At 35.6% G+C, this 26,118-nt stretch overlaps 1 protein-coding gene across 4 annotated transcripts in view; it reads right to left on the reverse strand.

Annotated features, from left to right (window-relative positions):
- Positions 1 to 26,118, reverse strand: part of SNTG2 (syntrophin gamma 2) — a 668,997-nt gene that overhangs the window by 193,377 nt on the left and 449,502 nt on the right. For all 4 annotated transcript variants that reach the window (XM_072634327.1, XM_072634328.1, XM_072634326.1 and 1 more), the window contains exons 10-11: positions 6,735 to 6,864; positions 3,056 to 3,094 (exon numbers count right to left, since the gene is read on the reverse strand). In XM_072634327.1, coding sequence (XP_072490428.1) covers positions 3,056 to 3,094; positions 6,735 to 6,864 — 169 coding nt within the window. The remainder of the gene's footprint in view (positions 1 to 3,055; positions 3,095 to 6,734; positions 6,865 to 26,118) is intronic.

A 26,118-nucleotide genomic window follows, 5' to 3' on the forward strand; every position in this document is an offset into this window, starting at 1 on the left:
CTCCAAAAGTCAAATGCAGGGTTTTATATCTGATTGTGAAAGTAACATGGAGTTACAGGAATTTATTGAGAAATAGGGTATGTGAGTAGGGGTGTTGGGGATAAAGATACAGGCAAACCTAAGCTTTAGGAAAAAATACTCTTATTTCTGATGGATTGCGTGTCTGTTACCTAAGACAAGCCCAGATAATTTGGGAGTATCTCATCACTTAGATGGCTGGCCACTAGATGATACACTGTGGAGGCTACACAAGCATGTAAGTAGGGGCAATAAATAGTGCAAATCTTACAATCTATATGTGTTAGAAAATACCTACATCAATAAAATAAAGGATTTTTTTCATTCTTGATGATCCCATTAAAATAATTAGAGATTTTTATGATGCATAATCATTTATTCTTCTTCTAAATTTCATGTATTTTTCACTTCAGAAGAGTAGGTTGCAGCAGCAAAGATAGTGATGTGCCTCACTGATTGGCATTTGCACTTTTCTAGGACAGAGGTGTCTAACATATGGTGCACAACATTTCCAAGAATGGACTGAATTAGATTAAAGTATAATAAGAAAATATTTAATAAAATAAATAGAAATATAATAAAACAAGTAATGTTAACATTTGGCTTTCTAAATCAACATGTAACCTGCAGGGATCCTTATGTACATTTTAATGGCCCCTGTTTCTATTGGAGTTTGACACCAATGTTCTATGAGACAAAAAGGCCATTCCATCATCACTGGACTTGTACTAGAAGCCTTTCTAGCATGATAAAACTAAACAGAGCTTGCACTCCACTGATATAATCTTCAAGAGGTCTGCATCATTCTACTCCAGGATGAAGCATCAGAATATGAATTTATATTAAACAAATAACATTATGTAATGTCATTTGAAATAAACCCCAAGTAAATAATATAAAGCATTATAATGAAAATCCATTAAATTGGTTCTTACATATTATAATTATATATTATAATATTATGATTATATTCAGATTATATTGTCGGTGAAAACATCCTGTTTCTCTACCCTCTGAACACAATTATGCACAAATAAAACCTGGTATAATACATAATAATATGTATGAGGTGATTGTTATATCGCCAGCACTGATAGAACAAAAGAGTTAAATTTGACAATCAAAAAGCATTTATTAAGTGCTTACTACATACAAGGCACTGTGCAACACAATGGTGATATATTTAAAAATTATATTCCCTGCCCTCAAGGAGATGGCATTCAACTCTAGGAGGTATGGTAATATATAGACAATACAAAGTCATGCTAGTGATAGAGGAGAGATCTAGACCAAGTGTTCTAGGAAAATTCCAAGAGGGAGGGAACACTTTCAGCTAAAGAAGCATGGGGGAGGCTACATGAAGGAAGTGACACCTCTACTGAACTTTTGAGGAGTATAGGAGTTGTGAAATACAGAGCTGAGGAGCCAATGAAATTCAAGCATGGTAGATAGCCTCCTATTAGAATGTGGGTTCTTTGAGAGAACGGAAAATATTTTTGCCTTTCTTTGCATCCCAAGAACTAAGCATAAATGCTTGATGACTATTGATTGACTGACTGACTTGCATGAATGAAAAGTGTGGGGATGATTTTCCTCAAAGAGTACTTAAGGAAGAAAAAAGGGAAGGGAAAGTAGGAAGGGATAGACTGGATCCAGATTGTGGAGAGCTTTCAAAACAAAGTTATGATAAAGTTAATAAATGGACACTGAAATTTCTGAACAGGAGAGTGACACGGTCAGATATATGCATTAGGAAACTATATTCCTGTTACATGTATCATTCTATAAAAAAATATGACCGCACATTTATGTATCTACTTTTCTTTTTAAAGATGAATGTTCTGGACAAGGCTTAGCTCAGGCCAGTCCAGGGATTCAGCTTCAAGCCTAAAACATTATAAAACATTCATGAATTTAAATTTAAATTTAAAATTATTGACAATAATATTAAAAGGATAAAATTTTCTAAAAAATAGACATTGCTACCTTCTCTCTCTGTATTGGTCAGGCAAGAAAGCTGGATCAATAACATGTCCCACAAAGTAATTGAAACTTTGTCAAACCTAAGAAGAATAAATTTCCTGTGAGTTGGGCTCTTTATGTCTTTGATGACAAAGAAACCTTGTCTTCTGACCAATCAAATTCTGAGAACAGCTTACTTGCTATCTTAAAGAGAAACCAAAGCAGGTTTCATAAGACAAAGCACCCTTCCTAACAGAACTAGGTACTTTATAAACTCATAAACATCCTTCTCCTTACAACAAACTCTTCACAATAGTCTTGATTTAAAACATATCACTATAGGCTTAAATCCAACCTAACTCAACAACAATTATGATGATGATGATGACAACGACGATGATGGTGATGATAAGCAGTGCAGCAAAGTTGACAGATGATGTGTTTTGGAGCCAGGAAGAACTGGGTTTTAAGTCTTGCCTCTGAAATATACTAGTTCTGTAATTCTGAGCAAGTCACTAAACTTCTCAATGTCCTAGGCAATTCACTACAACTATAAATTCCAAATGAGTAGGGCACAGATGGACAGAGTTCCTCACAGGAAGAACATACACTACACTAACGAAATTACAGGTCCAGTCCTACATCTGTTCCTCTCTCCCAGGGGAAAAAAAAATTAAAAAAATAAAGAATAGCAGCCACAAAAACAGATATTTACATATTGCTTTAGGCAAAGCATTTTTTGTTTTCTGAATATCATATATAAAGGGGTTTTACTACTAAGGAAGTCTTGTTTTAATGCTGTCTTATAACCTTAAGATCCATGTCAACATAAGGTTTTAGTGTATTCTCATTTTCCAAACAAGATAGAAAACCCGCTTAAGGGATTCCCAACAAATTGCTTGCTCTACAAATGAATACCTAAATCAAGGTTAAAAGAAAGTCTTCCCCACTGTGCTAAAGTCTTTTACACTGTAGTGGCTTCCCAATTCACAAACATAATGCACCTTTCAAGGTGAGAAAAGCTTTAGCATATAGAGATCTATCCCACTATTAAAATGATAAACAAAAATCCTACCTGGTCACAAGGAGAACAGCATTTATTTGCCATTTTCATCTGGAGAAAGAAGTGAAGAGTTAGTTTAACAAGAATGTTAATGCTCTAATTTTTCAGGCTGTCTATTTGACAGTTGAAATTAATTAGCAACATAAAATGCCCTTGGACAAAGTTTTGTTTTTTGTGGTATATTTCTTTTTAAACCATAGAACTGTTCAACAAGTTGTCATAAATTGATTCAAACAATTCTGATAATGAGAACAGCCATAAAAATGTAATTAAGAGACTCTTAAGAAAGTAGAAGTTCAATCTGAATGAAACTATAGACCAGCAGATTTCTCTGCCACCAATATCAAACAGGGGTAATCATGTTGGAACCACCTGACTCCTAGGGTTACTGTAATCAGTCAATATTATGAAAAATATCATCTTGCTTCTCTAGTTTCCTCATTTGTAAAATGCGGGGATTGCATGAAGAGGTCTTTGCACAGTCTTCTTAGCTCCTTTTAGCTGCACTACTCCATGATTCTTTCAAATAATCTAAAGGAAGATGCATTAAAAAAAATATAAAGGCTTATCAGCACGTAAGACTTACAGGGGCATGTCAGAGATGCTGAATTTAGATTCAGAAGTCTTGAATTCTGATTTATTTCTTCCTTTTGCTACTTGTGTGAATTTCACTTCTTGGGTCTGCCTAAAAGTAATTCATTTATAAAATGGGGGTGGGGGGTGGGGCATATGGTGGCTTCTGGAGGGTATCCACTGCTTCTTTCAGTCATTAAACTCTTTGATCCTAAAGTATTTATCTAAAGAATACTTGTTTCACATTAAGGATCTTAGGATGGGCAATACATTGAATCAAATACACAGCTGGGGATTCTATTTGATCCATCCATCCACGTATACTTCAGAACATTTATTTCAAACCAAACAGCTGCAAAAACAAACATATTTTTTAAAAAGTATGTTTAACATTAAATTTATATAACATGTATTTGTTGAAAAAAATAAATTCTTTGAGTTTGACTGATATGGGGAACTCCCAGATGAGGAATCTCATGCTATCAATGCAAAGTGGCACCTTCTCTGCAGATTATTCATTCAAAGTTGTCTAGAGCACCGAGAGGGTTAGTGGCTTGCTGAAAATCATGAAGCTAGCATGTGTCAGAGGAACGACTTGAAACCAGGTCTTTCTGAATTCGAGGTCATTTATTTGCTACTCCAAGACTGTCCCTTTGAATTTTAAAACAAGACTCACAATTATTACATTATTTATGTCTCATGGGTGTTGTAAAGAGAGTGATTTGTAAATAGTAAAGAATTGTCATTACTATTATTGTTAATATTGCTTTTTTAAAAAAATTCAAGATTATAAGGATTTTATTTCTAAAGAGAAATAGGAAGAAAAAAATCCAGTTCTACAGTAGAATCTGCTTTTGAAAGAACAATATGCTGAATGCCTATTCAAGTTGAAGATCTCTACTCGGCAATTGCATTTTGGTAAATATTATCCAGGTATCTCAACCTGTTTTTGTTTCTTCATAAATACTAAAAGGTTTTGGAGTCCAAAATATTATATTCGAGAATGAATAACATGATGGAGGTTGCACTGGCCTATTTAGTTGAGAGAAAGACCAATTTCACATTTATAGATTAGAATACCATATCAATTTCCTGGTTCCAAGAGTATTTCATTGTTTTCTTTCTCCAATAAATTTTCATAATTTTCAATTCTCACCAGTATTATAGCTTTGAATATTAAGTCATTAGTTCTCCAGAATGCTTCCTTTAGAAGACAAAAGTTTCATCTAAGATTAGGATCATGAAGACATGGGAAAGAATACTAGATTTGTAGACAGAAGACCTGGGTTCAAATCCTAGCTCTGCCAAATATTATTTATATAACATTGGGCAAGTCTCTTAATTTTTCTTGACCTTAGCGCTTCTTCTGTAAAATGAGGAGCTTGGACAAGGTGGCCTTTAATATCCTTTTCAGGTCACAGTTCTGATCTAGCAGCTACGTAACAACTGTACAGAATGAAGCTTTTAATCAGGAAGATCTGTGTTAAATCGCCTCAGACACTTATCATCTGTGTGACTCTGGGCAAGTCGTATAAATTCTTTGTGTCTCAGTTTCTTTATCTGTAAAATGGGGATAGTAATAATACTTTTCTCACAGGGCTGTAGTGAGGCTCAAATAAGTTAGCATATATAAAGTGCTTTGTTAACCTTAATATAACATTTAAATGTGAACTATTATTATCTTCCTATGATTCTAAGATGTGGCACAATTAAAGAGGAAAGAGGAGGAAAACAGAAGACTTGATACGTTTGTTGTAGTTGAGAAAGAACAATTCCAAGACTGATGTACGTGAGTCTAAGCACTGGGGATACAAAAAGAGGTGATAGTCCTTTCCCTCAAAGATCTTACAATCTCCTAGGAATAACATCATGGAGAACAAATACACACAAAGCAAACTATGTACAGGATACATGGGAATTAAGGGGTGGGGAAAGCTTCCTGTAGAAGGTGGAATTCCACTTGGGATTTAAAGGAAACCAAGGAAGTCGACAGTTAGAGTGGAGGAGGTATGGGGGACATCCAGAGCTACGTATTTGTATACACACAAATGTATGTACACACACATCCACCTCTCCAAATTTATGTGCACAACCGTGTGTACACATATGGCTATGTCTATGTGTACATACATATATGTGTTTATGAGGATATGCATTTTAGGTGTGTACAGAAACACATACTCACACACATATATACACATCTACATATACTTGCCTCTGCTGTTACAATGTAAGCCTCTTGGGAGAGCTCATTTTTTTAAAAGAATTATCCTTAGCACTCAACACAGTGCCTGGTATATAGTAGATACATAATACATGTTTGTTAATCAATAGATTTCTTTTAAAATATAACATAGATATGTATTATACACACTGAAGTTCCCGAAGTCTCTAGAGTCTAGAAGAATTCATGTACCAAAAACTTATTCACAAATAGCAAAACAAACATTTGTAACTACAAGGCAGACTTTTTTTGTTTGTTTGTTTGGTTTTTAAGCTTGGTTTTCTGAGGAAACTTTCACTGTGGATCCTGGAAAGCTTTTCCCATAGTTACTCAGTGTCAGAATCCAAATTCAAACTCAGGTTTCCTGATTCAAAATCAAATCCTCTTACTATTGTGCCATGTTGCCTCATAATTAATACTTAATTTTACAAAATTAAAAAGTATCTAGGTGGATAGGAAAAATATCCTTCATCTGAATATTTGAAAACTGGCTTCAGTAGTAGAATGCACTACACTACACTAAAAGATACTAAATGAGAAATCAAAAGAGCTGATCTTTAATTCCAAGTTACTACTGTCCCTTACCTCTGTCTAGTTCCTTTAAATAAGGATAATAATACTTACACTGACTACTCCATAGCATTTTGTGGGGATCAAATGAAACAACTGATGTGAAAGTATAAAGTATAAAGAGATATAAAGCAATTGCAAAGTAAGAAATAGTTGAAAAAATCTGGATGACTGTTTTTCATTCATAAGTTTTATTAGGTATTTTAGGAAGGCTCTGAAATACAGCAAGTTGACTAAAGACTAATTAGTGACAATATTGCTCCTGTGAATGATTGAATATGACAATGCAAAAGTAGCAAGGTTGGGAAAAATGTATATACCTACATTTTGAAGTGTCAAATCGCCAATGTTAGCTGATACTGCTCTTAGCCAATCAGCACTCTCCTGGGATGTATAAAACTGAATGATGCCCGTACTGACTCCATCCAGGGCTAGCACTTCAAAGGCATTAGATCTGCAGGAAGACGGAAGAATATAATGCTATGTCTCTGCTCCTGTACTATCTGAGAGACTTCTGCACTACTCTTTTGCATGGAATAAAAAGAAAAACAAAGCAAAGACATTTGAAATTCAACGAGGGCTTTTTTAAACTACATTTACACTTAAACTTTCAAAAAGTATTATTCTGTACAGTCACATAGTAGAGAGATTGTGCTCACAAACCTGACATATTTAAATGATTTGGTTAACTATCTGTTAGAATTAACTTAAAAACTTTTAAATCCCTCTCCATCAAGAGTCATTTCTTATATAATAAAAACTAGAATTCACAAAGGTAATAACTTTATCTTGTAGAAATTTTGATGTTATCTCTTTATAATACCACCAGTAATAATTCATTCAAAGTCCATTTATTATAACCTTTAAATCTGCTAACAACATGATGATGACATATATCAAAGTCATTCCTACACATCACTTGAGATATATAGAATCACAAAATCATGTACATACATTCAGCAATTTGAGATAGCTCTTGCATGGCTAGCAAATAACCCAAATCAGCCCAAGCAATTTAGGGACAAAAAGAGAAACTTTCTAATTCTTCAGCATTTTATCCATGAAGTCACACTCCTCCCTTCACAAACTAAACTGCTATTAAAGCAATTTCCATACATTATTTCCAAGAAAAAATGAAATCTGAATTTTAGTTAATTTTTTCAAATATTATTATCTTGTCTTTAGAATAGGTCTATTGAACATGGAAGCTCCTCAGCATGAAACAGGTAGTTAAAATGAAAATAAATAATAGCTTACTTTAATATGAAACGTAGAATTTGTAAGAAATTTCTTCACAACCTTGTAATGTACATATCACAAATATCATCACAAATCCATTTTACAGATGATGAAACTTACACATCAGAAGAAGCTAACCATTACATCATACATTAAAAAACATTTTATTTGTTTTAATCATCCAAGATCTTCCTTTGTACTCTCCCACCCCAAATCTACCCCAATTTAGAATACAAGAAAAACAAAACCCATTACAAATGTGTATAGTCCAGCAAATTTCCACATTAGTAATGTCAAAAAATAATTGTCTTTTTCTACATTCTGAGCCCTTTATCTCTCTGTTAGAAGGTAGGTAGGTAGTGCATTTCATAATTTTTCCTCTGGGATCTGGTTTGGTTATTATGAAGATAAAAATTAAGGAAAATAGATTTCCATCACATTTACATACCATAATTTGCTCATCCATTCTCCAATTTATCTCAGATTCTCATTTTTTCCCATCTCAAAAGAAGCTATAAATATTGCTCAAAACTAATTCCTCTCTTAATCTACCCCCTTCTAATTCCCTCTTTCTTCTTTTCTTTCTCTCCATTTTACCTACTGATTGAAATACATTTCTATACCCACCTCTGTGTACGTACCTATTCTTTCTTTTGAACAGCCACCTTTCCCACACCCCTCCTTATTTGTAGAGATGTCTTCTTGTGCACCCTGATCATATGTGATAATTTATCCTAACTTTCCTTTTCCTCACCCCCAAACCACAGTTTATTGCTCTTTTTAAATTTTTTATTCTTTATTTACAAAGCAGAACTACTCCCAGGCCGTCCTTTCTTGCACTCATTCTATGAACCCAAATGCCGAAAGTTTTCAGAGGATACACTTGTATATCTTCTCCATATTTGAATGTAAGCAATTTACTCTTGTTTAAACTTTTATCATTATTCATCCAGGGGAACTTTTTTATATTTCTCTTTATGCCTATGCTTGAACTTCATAGTTTCTTTGGAGCTCTGGTGTTTTTATCAGGAATGCATAGAAGTCATCCCATTCCTTTAAAGGTTCATTTTTTCCCCTGTAGAATTATACTCAGATTTGTTGGGTAAGATATTCTGGGCTGTAAGTTTGTATCATTTGCTTTATGGAGTATCATATTCTAAGTTCTCTTATCTTTTGTTGTGGTGGCTGTTAAATTGTGTGTAATCCTGATTATGGCTTTTCAGTACTTTAATCCTTTCTTCCTGGCTGCTTGGATCAGGAAGCTCCAGATTTTGTTAATAATGGTCCATGGAGTTGAAAAGATGTCAGACTGACTTTCTTCTATCTTTATCTTCTATATGTTATCAAAATTATTTTTGCTACAGTGATTTTCTTTTGAAAAATATTTTAATTTCTTTCTCCCATTTAATAGTGTTTTTCCAAATTGTAAGTGAATACCATTTTCAACATTCACTTCTATAAGATTTTGAGGACCCATTTTTTTCTCCCTCCTTCTTTCCCCTTCCCCCTTCCCAAGACAGTAAGCAATCTGATATAGGCTATATGCGTATAATAATATTAAACATATTTCCACATCAGTCAATTTGTAAGTGAAGGATCAGAACAAACGGGAATAGCTATGAGAGGTGTGTTCATCCTTTGTTGCCAAAGAAGACCATGCCATCAGAGAAATGATGACATGACTTGCGCTTGACTTTGTTTTGAGTAAGGGAGGGCTGTGCAGGTCACCAGTCTCACTTCTCCTCCAGAGTCATCTGAATCCAGTGACCAGATATTCATCAGGATGACTGGAGATGACCCAGGATGAGGCAACTGGGGTTAAGTGACCTGCCCAAGGTCACACAGCTAGTGAGCGTCAAGTGTCTGAGGTGAGATTTGAACTCAGGTCCTCCTGCCTCCTGCACTGGTGCTCTATCCACTGTACCACCTAGCTGCCCCAGCTATGAGATATAAAACAACAACAAAAAAGAAAAAGTAGTATACTATGATCTATATTCAGACTCCAATGTTCTTTCTCTGGATGTGGACAGCATTTTCCATCATGAATCTTTTGGCATTGTCTTGGATTATTGTAATGCTGAGATGAGCTAAGTCTATCAAAGTTAGTCATCTCACAATGATGCTGTTTCTATGTACAATGTTCTCCTGGTTCTCCTTATATCCTCAGCATCTGTTCATGTAAATCTTTCCAGGTTTTTTCTGAAACCTGCTTCCTCATCATTTCTGATAGAACAATAGTGTTCCATTACATTCACATACCACAACTTGTTTAGCCATTCCCCAAGTGATGGACATCCCCTCATTTTCCACTTAATTACCACCACCAAAAGGACTGCTCTAAATGTCTTTTGAATATGTGGGTAATGGAATGGGAAAATGTCTCACACTGATCTTTTGTTGGCTATGCCACTACAGAATTCTATTTGACACATTATTTTTAAGTTATTTGGAGGGGAATGTTGGAAGAGTTCTGCTACTGTGTTCCTTCTACTTCATTCTCTTGGCTATGCATTCTTGGGGCAATTTTATTTTTTAAGTTTTCTTGAAACAGGATGTTCTTTTATGTTCAAGGCATTCAGATAGTATAATGACTTTCCATTTTTTTTCTTGATCAACTTGTCCAAATCAGTTGTTTTTGTGAGGAGAGACCTTATATTTTCTTCTGATTTTTTTCTTTTAAATTTATTTAGTTTTTTTACTTTGATTTAATATTTCTTTTTGTGTCTTTGGCTTCTACTTGGTCCACGAAAATTTGCAGAGAGTTTTGCTTGGGCAAAATTTGAACTTCTTGTGTCAAGTAATTAATTTCATTTTCAATTCTTTCTTCCAAATCTCTCATTACTTTTTCATTTTTTTTCCTCAACAGTTCTCATTCCATTCATAAGAAAAAATGTTTTTTCTCTTTAAGGACAGTCTTGCTTCATGTCTTCCAGTAAGTCTAGTTGAGTTTAAGCCTAAGCTATGTTCTTCTCTTAGGCAATGATTGGAGATGTTTTATAGTTATTTTCACCTGTGTCTGCACCTTAACCATCCCTTGCCTCCACAACAGTTCATTATGGCAGAGTTTTTTTCTTTGTCTGTTTGTGATAATGGTGAAAATTATAATTTATATTGCTTGATGTTATAGTTATAAAGATAAGGCTCTAAAATGGAGTCACTTAAGCTAAGTGATCTTACTACCTATAAAGCATATAGGTAAAGATATACAGAGTTGCACTTTTTCATTGTTCTCGCCTATGTTAACTGTTTCAAGCAGTTAATGCTAGTAACTTTTGAACAAATAAAATTCCTCACCAATTGTAGCAGTCTCTGAGTCATTCCTCTTGTGCTGCCATATGTAGTAATTTAGACCCCTTCCCGACTTCTGGCCCTGATAATGAAATTCCTCCTACCTGAGACTCAATCAAGACTAGCATTGATAAATGACTCCAAGAACTTCTTCACCACATCTGAATCTAACAAATAATGCCTCTTTTTCACATTTGGCACTGAGACACCAAACACCTGTCCTTCGCCAAGTCTATTTTTAGGGCTTGAATCCTTACCACTTGAATCCTTACTTGGAGTGTGTTTTCTCCCCAGTAAATCTCTCTTGCACTGGGTGAGTTTCTTGCTTCTGTTGAGATAAATCCATGTCTTTTTATGTTGTCATATTGTGTGTGTGTGTGTGTGTGTGTGTGTGTACACTTTTTTCATCTGCACACTGCACAATACAAGAATAAAGCTCTTGTTTGTACCAGCTTGCTGAGTACCAATTTCCTGTAAATTCCTCCACCCAAGTATTTGCTTTCACTTGATTCAGGAGGTCAAATAAAGCATCACTCTCGGATCCCATTTCCTAAATGTGAACCTGATGCTATAGACGGATTCTGCTATACTTCTAAAGTCTGGGCTAATCCTGCTGCTGATCCTTGTTATTTTTTTTTCTTTGAATACTGAATATTGCATTATTCTAAGATCTCTGGGATAAGATGGAAATCTGCAAGCTTTCTGTGCTCCCAAAGTGATCTGATCCAGGGCAAATCCTGATTAATACTCCTCTGGCCTGAGCTCTGTAAACTCTTGATCTTGGTTTGGGTCTGACTAAAGCATTCATATAGTAGTTCTCTGGCAGATTTTACCTTCTATCATCCCTAATCTCTCACTTATCTTCAGTCTCTCCCTGTCTGCTGGTTACTTTCTTAATGCCTATAAATATGGGTATGTATTCCTTCACCCTTAAAAAATCCTCAGTTTATTAATCAGTCAACTGGCAGTTGTCCCATATCTCCTCTCTTTTGTGACTAAACTCCTTGGGAAGGACCTCTACATTGGACTCTTCCACACATTTTACTCTCTTTAACATCTTCATTCTCTAGTTTGGCTACTGACCTCATCCTTCAACCAACAATGCTTGTTCCATAGCTACTAACAATCTCTTAATTGCCAAATCTAATGACCTTTGCTTAATTATCATCCTTCTTGAACTGTCTTCAGCCTTTGACACTGGCGATCACCCTCTTCTCCTCTTCTTCTCTCTAAGTTTTCATGAAATTATAAAAAGACATAGATACTACTCTTTCTCTGTCTCCTTTGCTCCATCTTCACTTCCCACTAACTGTGGGCATAGTATAGGGCTCTGTCCTGGACCTTCTTTTCTTCTCCTTTTATACTATTTCACCTTTTGATGTTATTAGCTCCCATGGATTCAATTAATATCTTGATGCCTAAGACTCAGGTCTATTTGTCCAGCCCTAATTTCTTTCTTGATCTCTATTCTTTTATCTCAAACTGCCTTTTAGATATCTTAAAATGGATTCTCTGTTGATCAAAGATGTCAAACATGGGGACACAAAACACTAGAATGCAGCCTGAATAAGATGAAAATGTAATTGAGAATGTCTAATAAAATAAATAAAAATCCAATACAACATAAATAATGTTGATTTGTGGTTCTTTTAATTCAACATGTGACCCACGTGTTTCTCTTTTTGCTTGACACCATTGCTGAAGATGATCTTAAGCTCAACATATCCAAAACTCAACTCATTATCTTTTCCCTAAAGTCTTCTTCCTAACTTTCCTATTGCTGTCGAGTCATTTAGGCTCTTAAGTTAGGTATCATTTTCAACTCCTCACTTTTTATCATCTTCTATGTCCAATCAGTTGTCAAAACTTGTCAATATTACCCTCAGATTATTTCTCAAATATGCCTGCTTCTCTCCTCTGATAATGCCACTATCCTGTTCTAAGTCCTCATTACCTCATACAGAGGTTATTGAAATAGTTTAAAGTTTGTTTTCCCTGCTACAAGTCTCTTCTTCACTTCAGCCCACCCTTCACTCAGTTGTCAAAGTGATCTTCCTAAAGTGCAGGTCTAACCATATACCACTCAATAAACTTTATCAACACCTTATCATTTCCAGAATTAAATATAAAAGGCTCTATTTGAAATCCAAAGCACTTAATGAACTTCTTTCTACCTAATTTTCCAGTCTTCTTATATCTCACAGTCACAGTCCCCTCTCCACTATAATCTGTGAGCAAATGACACTGGATCCTTTCCTGTTCCCCAAAGAAGACTCTACATCTCCTGATTTGGGGCATCATCACTGGTATTCCCTCCTGCCTTGAATGTTTTCCCCTCTCATCTCTGCTTCCTGGTTTGCTTGGCTTCTTTCACATCCCATCTAAAATTCCACATTTTACAAAAAGCCTTTCCTATTCATCCTGTATATAGTTTGTTGTTTGTATGTTGTCTTTCCCATTAGACTGCGAGCTCCTTTAGATCAAGGATTTTCTTTTGCACTTAGCATAGTTCCTGATATGCAGCAGATATTAATATTGATCAGTTGCTTGTTTATTACTATCATCTCTAAACTTCCATTTTGTCATCTATAAAAGAGGGATAAAATAGCCCAAGGAACTTGCCTCACTGAGTGGTTGTGAAAAATTACAAGACAAAGTGTTAAATATTTATCTGTCATCATCATCATCATCATGGTTATTACTGACCAGTGCTAACCAGGGTGGGCTTTAGTAAAAGATACTATTTGAATTGACATTTAAAAGGTAAAGAGAAACTCAGTTGTAGGAAAAGGAGTAGTAGCATTCAATTTAATATCAGCTAAAAGTCAGCAAAGATTAACTAAGAGTTACCAGATCACAACATAGGCTCATCCTCGGGGCAGGGAGAGACCAAATTGGCTGGGGGAGAAGGGATAGAAAAGGTTTCCAAGACAAGATTTGCTTTCTTGTCTCATTTTGAAATAGTGGAAAATCAACTGATAAATCAGTAACCTCTTCTTAAATTCCTACTATGTGTTAATGACTATGTGAGAATCTGGGGATACAAAGACAAAATGGACCCTACATAGAAAAATGGTAAATCATCCCAGATTGGTGACAAGGGAGATAACATGTACACACATAGTTATTTAAAAAAAAAAAAGATAAAACATTTTTTAATAGTAACCTTGAAGGAAGGCAATACTAGCTGGATCACCAGGAAAGGGCTTGTCTACATGTACTTTTGTTGAGTCTTGAAGTAAAAGAATTTGAAGAGATTGAGATGAAGAAGGAAGGTCAGGTATGGGGGACTGTCCAAGCAACAGTCCAGACAGGAAGTTGGTGTTTTGCATTTAAGGAACAGCAAGAATGGAAGTTTAGCTGGATCATAGCATGCATAGAGGGGAGTATCATCTATTAAGAAAGCTAAGTTCTGGCCTGGTTGTGAAAATTGTTAAATGTTAAAAGGAGGGATTTATATTGATTCTAATAATTATAGGAAATCACTGAATTTCATTGAGTAGGGAGGTGAAATGCTCATACCTATGCTTTAGAAAAGTCACTTGGAAGTTTTATAGGGAGGTTAAATTAAAGTGGGGAGATACTTGAGTCATGGGAGTGGGGTACAATTAGAAAACTATTGCACTAGCTCAGGCTAGTGAAGCTGAGAATATGAACTAGGATGGTGACCATGTGAATGGAGAGAAGGGGACAGATGTGGAAAATTTTGTGGAGGAAGTATTCATTAGATTTGGCAACTGACTGGATATGGGAGGTAAGAATGAGAAGTCAAATATGACACCGGTACAGGTAGGATTTTAGTGACCTCAAAAGAAATAGGGAAGTCAGTAGAAGGATGTATTTTTGGGGAAAATATGTGTTTGTTTTGAATGCAGGAAAGACAAACATTTGGTGAGCACCTACCATGTGACATACTGTGCTAATCATTTTACAAATATTATTTAATGTGATTCTCTATTTAATTCTGCTATTATTATCCCCATCTTACATCTGGGAAACCGAGATACATAGATATTAAGTAATTTACCCAGGGTCACACAGGTAGTGAGCTTCTGAGTCTGGATTTGAATTCAGGTGCTTCTAGGTCCACACTCAGCACTCTTTTCATTGCCTTTAGCTGTCTCAGACTATATTGACTTTTATATTTGACAGATAAATTAACTTTGACATTCATACAATACAATTGTTTGAATTGCCCAATTAGCAGGTGGAGATGAAGTACTGAAATGCAGGGAAGAAACTGGGGCTGGATAAAATAGATCCAGGAGGTATTGACACAGAGATAGTAATTGAAATCTTGTGAGCTGATGGGGTCACCATTTGAGAGAATAGAGAAAAGAGGGCTTAAGACAAAATGTTAGAATACAGTGAGAGCTTAGGTATGGATGGTACAGATGGTTTGGATGATGAACCAATAAAAAACACTGAGCATAAATATTTAGAAAGGTAGGAGCTTAGACTAGTGTCATGAAAACCTAAAAGGGGAACATATCCAGCAGGAGAAGGGGGTAAACAAAATCAAGTGCTACAGAGAGGTCAAAAAAGATGATGATTGAGAAAAGTTCAGTAGATTTGGCAATTAAGAGGTCATTAGCAAAATGAGAGAAAGCAACTTTAGTTGAGGGATGAAGTGAAAAGTTAGATTGCAAGTCAGCATTTAGAGGAGAGTAAGAAATGAAGGCAATGAGACGACAACTTTTTCAAGGAGCTTGAGAAAAGGGGCATAACTTGAAGGGATTATAGAGACTATAATAAGATATCATTTTTTCAGGATGGGAAACACTTAGGTATCTTTGTAGATAGTAGAGAAGAAAAATCAATAGAGATTTTTATGCAAAGAGATTAAAGATTGGAGAATAGATAGTTAGGGAAATAACTTTTTGGAGTAGATAGAGGGGTGTGTGATGAAAGCAGTTTTGTGCGTAGGAGTTATCTTTGATGGGGAGGAGGGCCATCTCTTCTTCAGAGACCAGAGTAGAGTTAATAGGATATGTATTTTAGTATATTGCAAAAAGGTTTAAGATGTGGAGAAGGGGACACAAGGTCAAGTTTCTCCAGAAAGTATGAGTTAAATTCTTCAGCTAATACGGCTGAAGTGTGGTAAGCTTGACAAGAGGAGATAAGGTTTGGAAAAGATATTATAGGAAGTAGGGTACACACTCAATTTGGGAGGAGTAAAGAGACTGCTTACATCAGGGAGGGCTAGATTTGGAATGAAAAAATCTATAGTCTTCTGCTATATACTACCTATATGACCCTTGGGCCTGTCATTAATTTGCAATGTGGTACAATTAAAAACTCACTCTCTCCAGTCAGAGGACATGGGTTCAAATCTTGCTTCCATTATCCATTAATTGGTCTGTGGGAAGTGGATTAAACTTTCTGGTTTTCAGCTTCTTCATTTGTAAAAATGAGGGGATTAGACTAGATGACCTCTAATATCCTTCCAACTCTAAATATATGATTGATTCTATGATCCATGGACTCAGAATTTATCAATACATCCTATCACAGGGTTGTAGAATATGAGCAGGGGTTGTAGTATATGATCTTTCAGGGTTCTTCTACCTCTGTTTCCTATGATTTGCTGTGATTCTAAAGTATATATAAGAAAATAAGGTAAAAATCTATGATAATATAATATTACATGAATACTTCCTATTGCTTCAGATAAAATGCATACTTAAATAAGAATCATGGTTGACATTTGACATCTCTGAGAGTCACCTTTAATGTTACTGCTCACTCTAAATCTCTGCTTCTATGATCCAAGTTCTCTACAGGAAATAAGTAAATGAAAAGAAATACTTCAATTCCTAGTAGTACTAGGAGGAGGCATGCAGTTTATAAAACCTCCTCCTACCTGTTCCCAAACATATGCCATTGGTTCCTTTTCCTCCTGAAGCCTTTATAAGAGTTCCTTTTTTTTTCACTCCATAGCATGTGTTTTGAAATTATCAGTGGGTCTTTAGGGCATTAATGTTTCATGTATTTGAATTGAAGGGGTTATAAAGGCTAAATGAAAAGTATTTTAGGGAAGTAATTTTTTTTTCAAGACTAGGTCTTTCTAATTTGCTCAGGAGTGGCATAGGATCTTTGATCTACTCTGTTTTTAATCTGGGTCTATTCTCCCCTTCTCTAGATTCTTGGAAGCAGGAATCCCCCACCCCATTCCAAGATGGGCAGTATGTATGTGTCACACTTAGTGGAGACACCTATTGGTCCAGCCCATTGCAGCTCAGAGCTTCCGAAATGAAGCAACCCACTAGCCTCAGTCTCCTCAGGGATAATAATTACCAGCAGGGACCATGTTTTAACAGTTTTTTGCAATGCATAGTCCTTGAAATGAAGCCATAATGTAATAAATACTTATTATTATTGTTCATCTACTAAAATCTTCCTCTTGGAATTCAATGTGGCACAGACATGATCCTGGAAGTTTGCAGGCTATACCAAGGGAGTGCAGACACTAGCTTCTGGCAGCTCCTACTAAGCTGAAAGTGTTTAAAACTGGATTCTAGCAATAGACCACATAATTGTCACCTCATTATGTGCAGAGAAACTCAGCTCTAGATTGGCTGATAGGAGATGAACTGTTTTTAAGTCACAGATCCTAGGAATATCACATTATAGAGACGTTGGGGGAAGTACTATGCACATTGATGAAATCCAAGAATCTGAACACTTTGAAGTGTTTGTCAATGCATATGAGGGAGGGATGAAGGACATATCCAGCAAGCTGAACCACAATTTTCCTCTTCCCAATAATAGTTTACTTGATCCATAATAAAATTATTTATTTATATACAGTGGCTATTACATGGATATAAATCAAAAGAAACAATGTTTCTAAAAGCTATGTCCCATTATAGGTTTTTGATACGTGTTTTTTTAATTGAATTTCCCCCTGGTTTCCAGTCCAGAACTTGGTTCTCCTCTCTCCTCTCCCTATTTGCAAAGAAAACACTACACAATTTCCTTCGATACAGAGTGACAGGGACAGAAACAAGAAGAGACAGTGTTTCTCAGGGTGATAGCTCAACACAGATATGGAATACAAATATCTTTGTCATGGCTTTTCGATAATGGGAAAATACTTTCCCTATTTCCTTTTTTAGACAGATTTCTGTGGAATAAAAAAATAACCAGGATATGTAATAAAATATCATTAGGACTGAAACATTTCCTTTCAAGGCATTCTGTTTTGGGATGACAGTCTCTGCAAAAGGAGGAGTAAGTCAAGTAAATTTTCATTTTTCATAGATATTATTTATCTATTTAATTAAATTTACTGAACATCTATTAAGTGCCTATGATGTGTCAAGCACTGAGCTAAGTACGGGGGACAGAAGAAGGGGAAAAAAATCTCTGCGCTCAAAGAGCTTACAAACTAGTAGACTGACTATGTAGTACTGAGAATTTCTACAAAAGAAGGGTAACACTCGTTCATATTTATGTAATGGAATGTTAGATGTAGGTTTAAATTCACCTTGGTGACTTCTCTTTACAACTGATTATTAATTATGGATTATATTAGTAATACTACACAAGTCCAGCAAGAGTATAAAAGGATAATTCATGTTGTTGCATGTTCATTAAGGTAATATATAATTAAAATAAATAAATGTTGCTATTCAATTCCCTGAAAATTGTTAGCAATTTTGTTCATATTACAGGTTTTAGCTTTTTGAAAGTGGGGTAACTAAATGTTACCCTTGTTCTGGAATGCTAAGGGTGGAGGGTGGAGAGTTATCAGACAAGGTTCAGGTCATGGGATCCCTGTTCTGTGAAGTCAGGATTAAGTCAAAGGGCCACACTTGAGGACCTAATGGGCAACATGTGGCCATGAGGTCATGGTTCTCCACCACAGGTTTAGGTGAATACTAGGGTGGAAAAGGACAATCCTAGCTCCTGGTAATAAGGCAGGGTCTGATTTAGAGTGACAAGTGTAAGCCAAAAGGAGTTATGTGTGTGGTTACAGTGACAGAATTCTAACCTGAGAGTTCACTTCTGATAGAGAAATGAGACAGAGTGCCAAGGAACTGCACTTTTATCTTATTCTACCTATATTTTTGAATTTCCATATTTTTATTTTTATCGAAGCCATACATTCCTTCCTATCCTGTGTTTAAGTTGCCAGCCATTCTCCCTCCTGACACAGCTCTGCTGGTAATGATTATAGTCTCGGACACGAACAGCACAGGAAAGATAAGGTATTATCAGGAAAGGTCCTGTAGCTCAAAAATATCTCCCCAGTATTCCCCAATTAAGACAATGATTTCAGTTAACGAAGTCCCCTTTGAAAATTTAAGTTCAAATGTAAAAGAGAAAAAACACACTACTCATTCACACCTTAGAGAATTATTATAATTAGATTATCCACTGCTTTCTTCACATCTGATATTATGCTTTGAGTTAAAAGTATAGAAAAGAAAGTAGAAGGGACAATTCTGGAGTATGGGACATTTTCTAGAGAGGTCAGGTCTGGATAGTTTGAAAAACCAGGGAGCACTAGGTACCTGAGATGTCATAGAAGAGGTGCAGAGTGGAGGGAGGAGGTCATGTTAATCTGTCATGCTTCCTAAATTAGTAATATTTTTCTTTGATTGGCCAAGAGAGACCCAAAGGGCTTTTGGCCTGATTTTATAGGAGGAATTATTCTACATATGGTAGTAAGTAGACAGATTCATTTTATTTTTGTAACTTCTCTCTACAAACACAGCATTAATAAATAAGAAATTGCTGTTGTGAGTTTATCAAGAGCTCAGTAGAGAGCTTGAATTATTCTTCAAAAAGGACTAGTGCTTTCTATTAGCATACAGTAAAATATTCTGCATACATCGAGTTTAATAAATATTGACTGATTTTAATCAACATCTTGTTTTCAGAATAAGTACCCATTAGCACCCATTAATGTAAGCTAATTGAAAGTTGGATCACTGCCATCATTTGTGAAATGTGAAAATGCTAAATTGGATTAAGCAAAAATACTAAAAGAAAGTGAACTGCTTCAACAGCAGTTGAAACAAAACAAAAGACCAGCTATAAAAACAAACAAAAACCCCATTCTAATTCATTACTGACACCATCTGTCAGAGAAAAAGAAATATTCTTATATGCCCCTTCCGACAGTTAAGAAAGTAGAGAATGATGTATTTAAATATAAACACCCAAAACATGACCAAGTCAGTTCTTGCTTTCCCACACCACATTTTGTCCAATAAAAGTGAGAATAATGACTCAGTGGTCCAAATGCCTTAACTTTACAAAACAAACCAATAAAAACCCATGAGATGGTAAAAAACAAACAAACAAACAAAAAGCTATAGCCAGTAAGATTATTTTACTTAGGAAAATGGTATTTCCACAATAGTTTCCACTTAGGTACTTAAAATATAATTACTACGTAATGACTTTTTGATATTACCCAACCCATCAATCAATCAACAAACACTTATTAAGGGTCCAGTATTGTGCTATGCTTGAGCAGTTCACTAATTAACACCTCATGTTTCTCCTTTAGCATGAATGAACGCATATACATCTTCTATAGCTGTTTCACCCCTCTTCCTCCAACAACAACAACAAAAAAGAAATAGTTCTATTTCACAGTTGACACCTGAAATTCCCTTACAAATTGTGAGTAATGATATAGGATACATTTTCATTTTAAAAGGAAAAAAAAATCAGAAAGGGGAAAGTCCATAAGTTTGACAATGGACTACATTTTACCAATTCACATTTAATTGAAAGAGAGCAATAATATAAGATACTGTTGTACTTGGTTATGGAAAAAATGACAAAACAAAATGCAGATTTACAGGGTTTTTTTGTTTTTTTGTTTTTTTTTACCGCAATGTGCCTTCTACGGAGACATTGAGATCATTCAGGATTGTTGGGAAGATGTAGTAGCAAAAATAAGCCTGTTAACATGACCTGAGAATAAATATTAGGTGAGGTATGAGAAAAGCATATACTTGTCAAATATATTTGCTGCTGTAAAACAGGACATCCAGCATAAATTCCAGGTTAAGGCACTATTCCCTCTGGACTATCTTCTAGATAGTCGTCTTTGAGGATAATGATTTGCTGATTGGATCAAATCCCAGAACATTACAGAGCCTCCTAGAAGAAATCTGTAATCACTCAAGATAATTTGATCTCTTCATTTCCATAGGGAAGAATAAGCAGATAAAAAAAAAATCTCTTGCCCAGATTTCAACATGCATTTGCATGGATGATCTATAAAACTTATCTAGGCAAGAATAAGGTTAGAGATGACAAATGGATAGAGAGTGCTCCACCAATACTCTCATGGCATTGGAAGGAAGCAAGGGAGGTCCATAGTATTTTTGGTGAATCCCCTTTGGTGAATTTTTAGAAGAACCTAGAAGACGAGCACAAAGGAGAGGTAGGCTTGTATAAATTGTAGTCAACATGTTTAATTTGTGATTCTTTGATTTTTTTTTGACAGCAAGCAGAATTATGAAGGTCTTTGAACTCAGACCATATCTGAATCCCCTAAAGAAATATCACTTCTATTCTGAAAATTCTATGATTCTGTCTAGCTCGCTTTATAAACTTAGGCAAGTATCTTTTCTCTGAGGTCTAGCTTTTGTCTGGAAAATGAAAAGTTTGGATCAATTGGATCTTTGTTTCCTTCCAGATTTCAAATTCTATAAATCTACATCACCATTTTCCCTATGATCTTTATTAGGAGCATATAAATTGATACTCTGGCAATAGTCTTTTTTTATTATGTAGAGGCTTCTACAGTCTGAAAATAACTGGTTTCTGACACAGGAAGTCATTTCAGAACAAGGTTTATAAATGTAGTCAAATAATCAACTGATTGACTAGCTAGGGAAAAGGAAAGATTAATGTTAAATGAGAATAAATGTTAAATGAAAAAAAATATAATTTTTCATTATGACAGGTCCAAAATAGCTTGCATGAACAAACTTTCATGTATGAAAAGTGTGATGTTTATTTTAACTTTTCCAAAGACTTTACTTTTTTAATAGTATTTAATTTTTCCCCAGATACATGTCAAGAAAAATTTTAGCATTCATTTCTACAAGATTTTGAGTTCCAAATTTTTCTCCTTCTCTCCCTTTCCCACTTCTGAAAATGGTAGACAGTTTGACAAAGTTTATACATGTGCTATCATGTAAAAGTATTTCCATATTAGTCACAGTTGTGAAAGCATAAAAAAAGATCAAAAGGAAAAAAACATGAGAAAGAATAAAATAAGTGAAAAAAATACATTCTGATTTGCATTTAGAGTTCAACCATTCTTTATGTGGTTATGGATAATATTTTTCTTCATGAGTCCTTTGTACTTGTTTTGGATCATTGTGCTACAGAAAAGAACTGAGTCATTTATAGCTGATCATCACACAATGTTGTTGATATTGTATACAATGTTTTCCTGGTTCTGCTCATTTCACTTTGCATGAGTTCATACAAATCTTTCCAGGTTTTTGAAATTTACCTGTTCATCATTTCTTATTGTACCATAGTATTCCATTTCATTCATATATCATAGTTTGTTCAACCATTTCCCAATTGATAGGCATCCCTTCAGTTTCCAATATTTTGCCATCACAAAAAGGGCTGCTATAAATATTTTTTTGCACATGTAGGTCCTTTTCCCTTCTTTATTGTCTTTTTGGAAAACAGACCTAGTAGTGGTACTGCTGGATCCAAGGGTATGCCCGATTTGGTTGTCCTTTGGGCTTAGTTCCAAATTGCTCTCTAGAAGAGTTTGATCACTTCATAACTCCACCAACAGTTCATCAGTGTCCCAATTTTTCCACATCTTGTCCAGCATCTATCATTTTGCTTTTCTGTCATATTAGCCAATATGACAGGTGTAAGGTAGTCCCTCAGAGTTGATTTAATTTGCATTTCTCTAATCAAAAGTGATTTAGAGCACTTCTTCAATTGCCTATTGACAGTTTTGTTTTCTTCATGTGAAAAGTGCCTGTTCATATGCTTTGACAGCTTATCAATTGGGGAATGGCTTGTGTTCTTGTAAATTTGATTCAATTCTCTATATTTGAGAAATGAGGCCTTTATCAGACACTTGCTACAAAGATTCCCATTTTTCTTCTTTCCTTTTAATCTCACTTGCACTGATTTTGTTTGTATAAAAGTTTTTTTAATTTATTATAATCAAAATTATCTATTTTACATTTTGTAGTGCTCTCTATCCCTTGTTTGGTCATGAATTCTTCTCCTCATAGATGACAGGTAGAATATTCCTTGCCCTTCCAATTTGTTTAAAACATGCCAAAGGTCTGTCATATCTAATTTTTCTAAACTTCTATTCCTCTTTTTAACTTCTTTCTTCTTTACTTTTGGTTGGATTTTTTAGTTCTGAGATGGGACAGCTGAGGTCCCCCACTAGTATAGCTTTGCTATCTAGTTCTACCTTTAAGTCATTTAACTTCTCCTTTAAGAATCTGAATGCTACACCATTTGATCCAAAGGTGTTTAGTATTGATATTGTTTCATTGTCTATGCTAACTTTGAGTAAGATGTAGTTTCCTTTAATTAAGTTTATTTTTGCATTTACTTTGTCAGAGATCAGGATCGCCTGCTTTTTTTTTTTAACTTCAGCTGAAGCAAAATAGATTTTACTCCATCCCCTTACCTTTACTCTGTGTGTGTCTCTCTGCTTCGTGTGTTTCTTGTGAAGAACATATTGTAGAATTCTGTTTTTCAATTCACACTGCTATCTTCTTCTCATTCACATTACAATTGTGATTACTACCTGTGTATTTCCCTCCATCCTATTCTTCCTCCTGTCTGTCCTCTTTCTCCTTTTACCCTTTTCCTCCTCACCCGCATTTTACTTCTGTCTACCACCTCCCCTGATCTGCCTTCCCTTCTGCCATCTCCCTTTCTCCACCCCCTGCCACCACATACTTGGACTACTCTCTTCCTTTTTCACTGTCAGGTAAGACTGATTTCTATATTCAACTGATTGTGTATATGATTTCCTCTTTGAGCCAATACTTATGAGAGTAAGGTTCAAGTGATGCCCACTGTTGACCCTCCCATTGTCCCCTCCACTGTAATTGGTCTTTCATGCCTCTTCATATGAAATAATTTATCCCTTTCAAAATCTCCCTTCCTTCTACTCCCATTGTATTCTTCTTTCTCATCCCTTAATCTTTTTGTCATTCCCTCAAATTCACAGTATACCCATTACCTCTGCCTCTGTATATTCCTTCTAGCTGTACTATTAGTGATATAATTTTAAGAAGTACAAGTATCATCTCCCCATGTAGGTGTGTAAATAGTTTAGTTCTATAAAATCCCTTGTTTTCTTTTCCCTTTTTACTTATTTATCCTTCTCTTAGATTTTCGTGTTACAGGACACATTTTTTGTTTAGTTCTGATATTCTCCTTATGAAAGTTTGAAGTCCTATATTTCATTGAATGACCATTTTTTCCCTTCCAATATTATACTTAATTTTGCTGTGTAGGTGATTCTTGACTGTAGTTCTTTCTTCTTTGCCTTCTGGAATATCATGTTTCATAATCTCCAATCCTTAATGTTGCATCTGCTAAGTCCTGTGTAATCCTGATTATGACTCCCTGATATTTGAACTGGTTCTTTCAATATTTTTTACCGAAAAAATTACAATATTTTTTCCTCTATCTGATTGCTTTGAAATTTTGCTATTATGTTCCTTGGAATTTTTATTTTGGGATCACCTTCCCTGAAGTGATCGGTGGATCCTTCAATGCTTATTTTTGCCCTCTGGTTCCAGGACATAAGGGCAGTTTTCCTTGATAATTTCTTGAAATAGGCTATCCAAGTCCTCATTTTGATTATGGTTTTCAGGTAGTTTAATGATTCTGATATTGTCTCAGTCAGTTGTATTTGCCATGATATATTTTACATTTTCTTTTTTTTTCATTCTTTTGAATTTGTTTGATTGCTTCTTCATGTCTCATAGAGTCATTAGCTTCCACTTGCCCAACTGTAACTTTTAAGGGGTTGTTTTCTTCAGTTAGCTTTTGTACTTTCTTTTCTATTTGGTCAATTGTACTCTTTAAGGAGCTGTTTTCTTCAATGGATTTTTGTCTCTCCCTTTTCACTTGGACAATTCTACTTTTTCAGCAGTTTTCCAAGCTGTTGACTCTTTTTTTTCATAATTCTCTTGCATCCCTCTCATTTCTTTTCCTATTTTTTTCTATCTCTCTGATTTTAAGCTCCTTTTGATCTCTTTCAGGAATTCTTTCTGGACTTGGAATCACTTCCTGTTTGTCTTTGGGGTTTTGTCCATAGGTGTTTTGATATTGTTATCCTTTTCTGAGTTTGTTTCTTGGTATTCCCTGTCACCATAACAACTTTCTATGGTTAGATTCTTTTTTGTTGTTATTGCTGGTGGTGGGTTTTGTTTATTTTTTGGATTTTTTCCTTTCTATTAAATTTCAGCTCCACTCCAGAGGTGGAAGGGGCACTGTACCAGAGTTCTTGTGCCAGTGGTTACAGGACCTGGCTGTTTACCTGTCATTGTGCTACTGCTGCCTTGAGGCCCCTTTGAGTCTGGTGCCACCCTGAGGTAGTGGTATGGGGGTTTGCTGGTGCTGCAGGAGGCTGTAGAGGTCTGGCAGCTTATCTGGTGCTGAGCTGGGGTCTTAGTGATGGTATCTGGCATGTGTTGAGTTTGGGTGGGGTGTTTATGCATTTCCTCAGGGCTATACTGAAGTACATGGAAGCCTGGCCACTGGAGGATGCCTATTTCCTCTGTACTGTGCTTAAAGTACATGGAGGTCTGGCTGTTAGAGGATGCCTGTTTCCCCAGGGAGGCACTGAAGGAAGTGGTGGTTCTCAGAATTGGAGTCTGCCTGATCCCCTGGCTGTGCTATTGCACATGGGGTGGTCCTTGTGTTGGCATTTGCTTGCTCCACCACACTGGGGATCAATATCTCCCTCTTGTTTGCTAAGGTAGAGCCTTCTGCTATTTTGCTGGGTTGCTTGCTGTCCTGGACTATGCTCCCCCTTTACTTGACTGAGATGGACCTTTCTTAAGATCTTCTAAGTTTCTTGGGCTAGAATATTATTTCACTCACCTTTTTGCCGGTTGTGCTATTGCAGGAATAGTTTGGGGGCACTGAGTATGGCAGAGTTACAGTGAGTTGCTGCTTACTCTATCATCTT

The sequence above is a fragment of the Notamacropus eugenii genome, chromosome 1 (assembly GCF_028372415.1).
Source record: "Notamacropus eugenii isolate mMacEug1 chromosome 1, mMacEug1.pri_v2, whole genome shotgun sequence".
NCBI lineage: Eukaryota > Metazoa > Chordata > Mammalia > Diprotodontia > Macropodidae > Notamacropus > Notamacropus eugenii.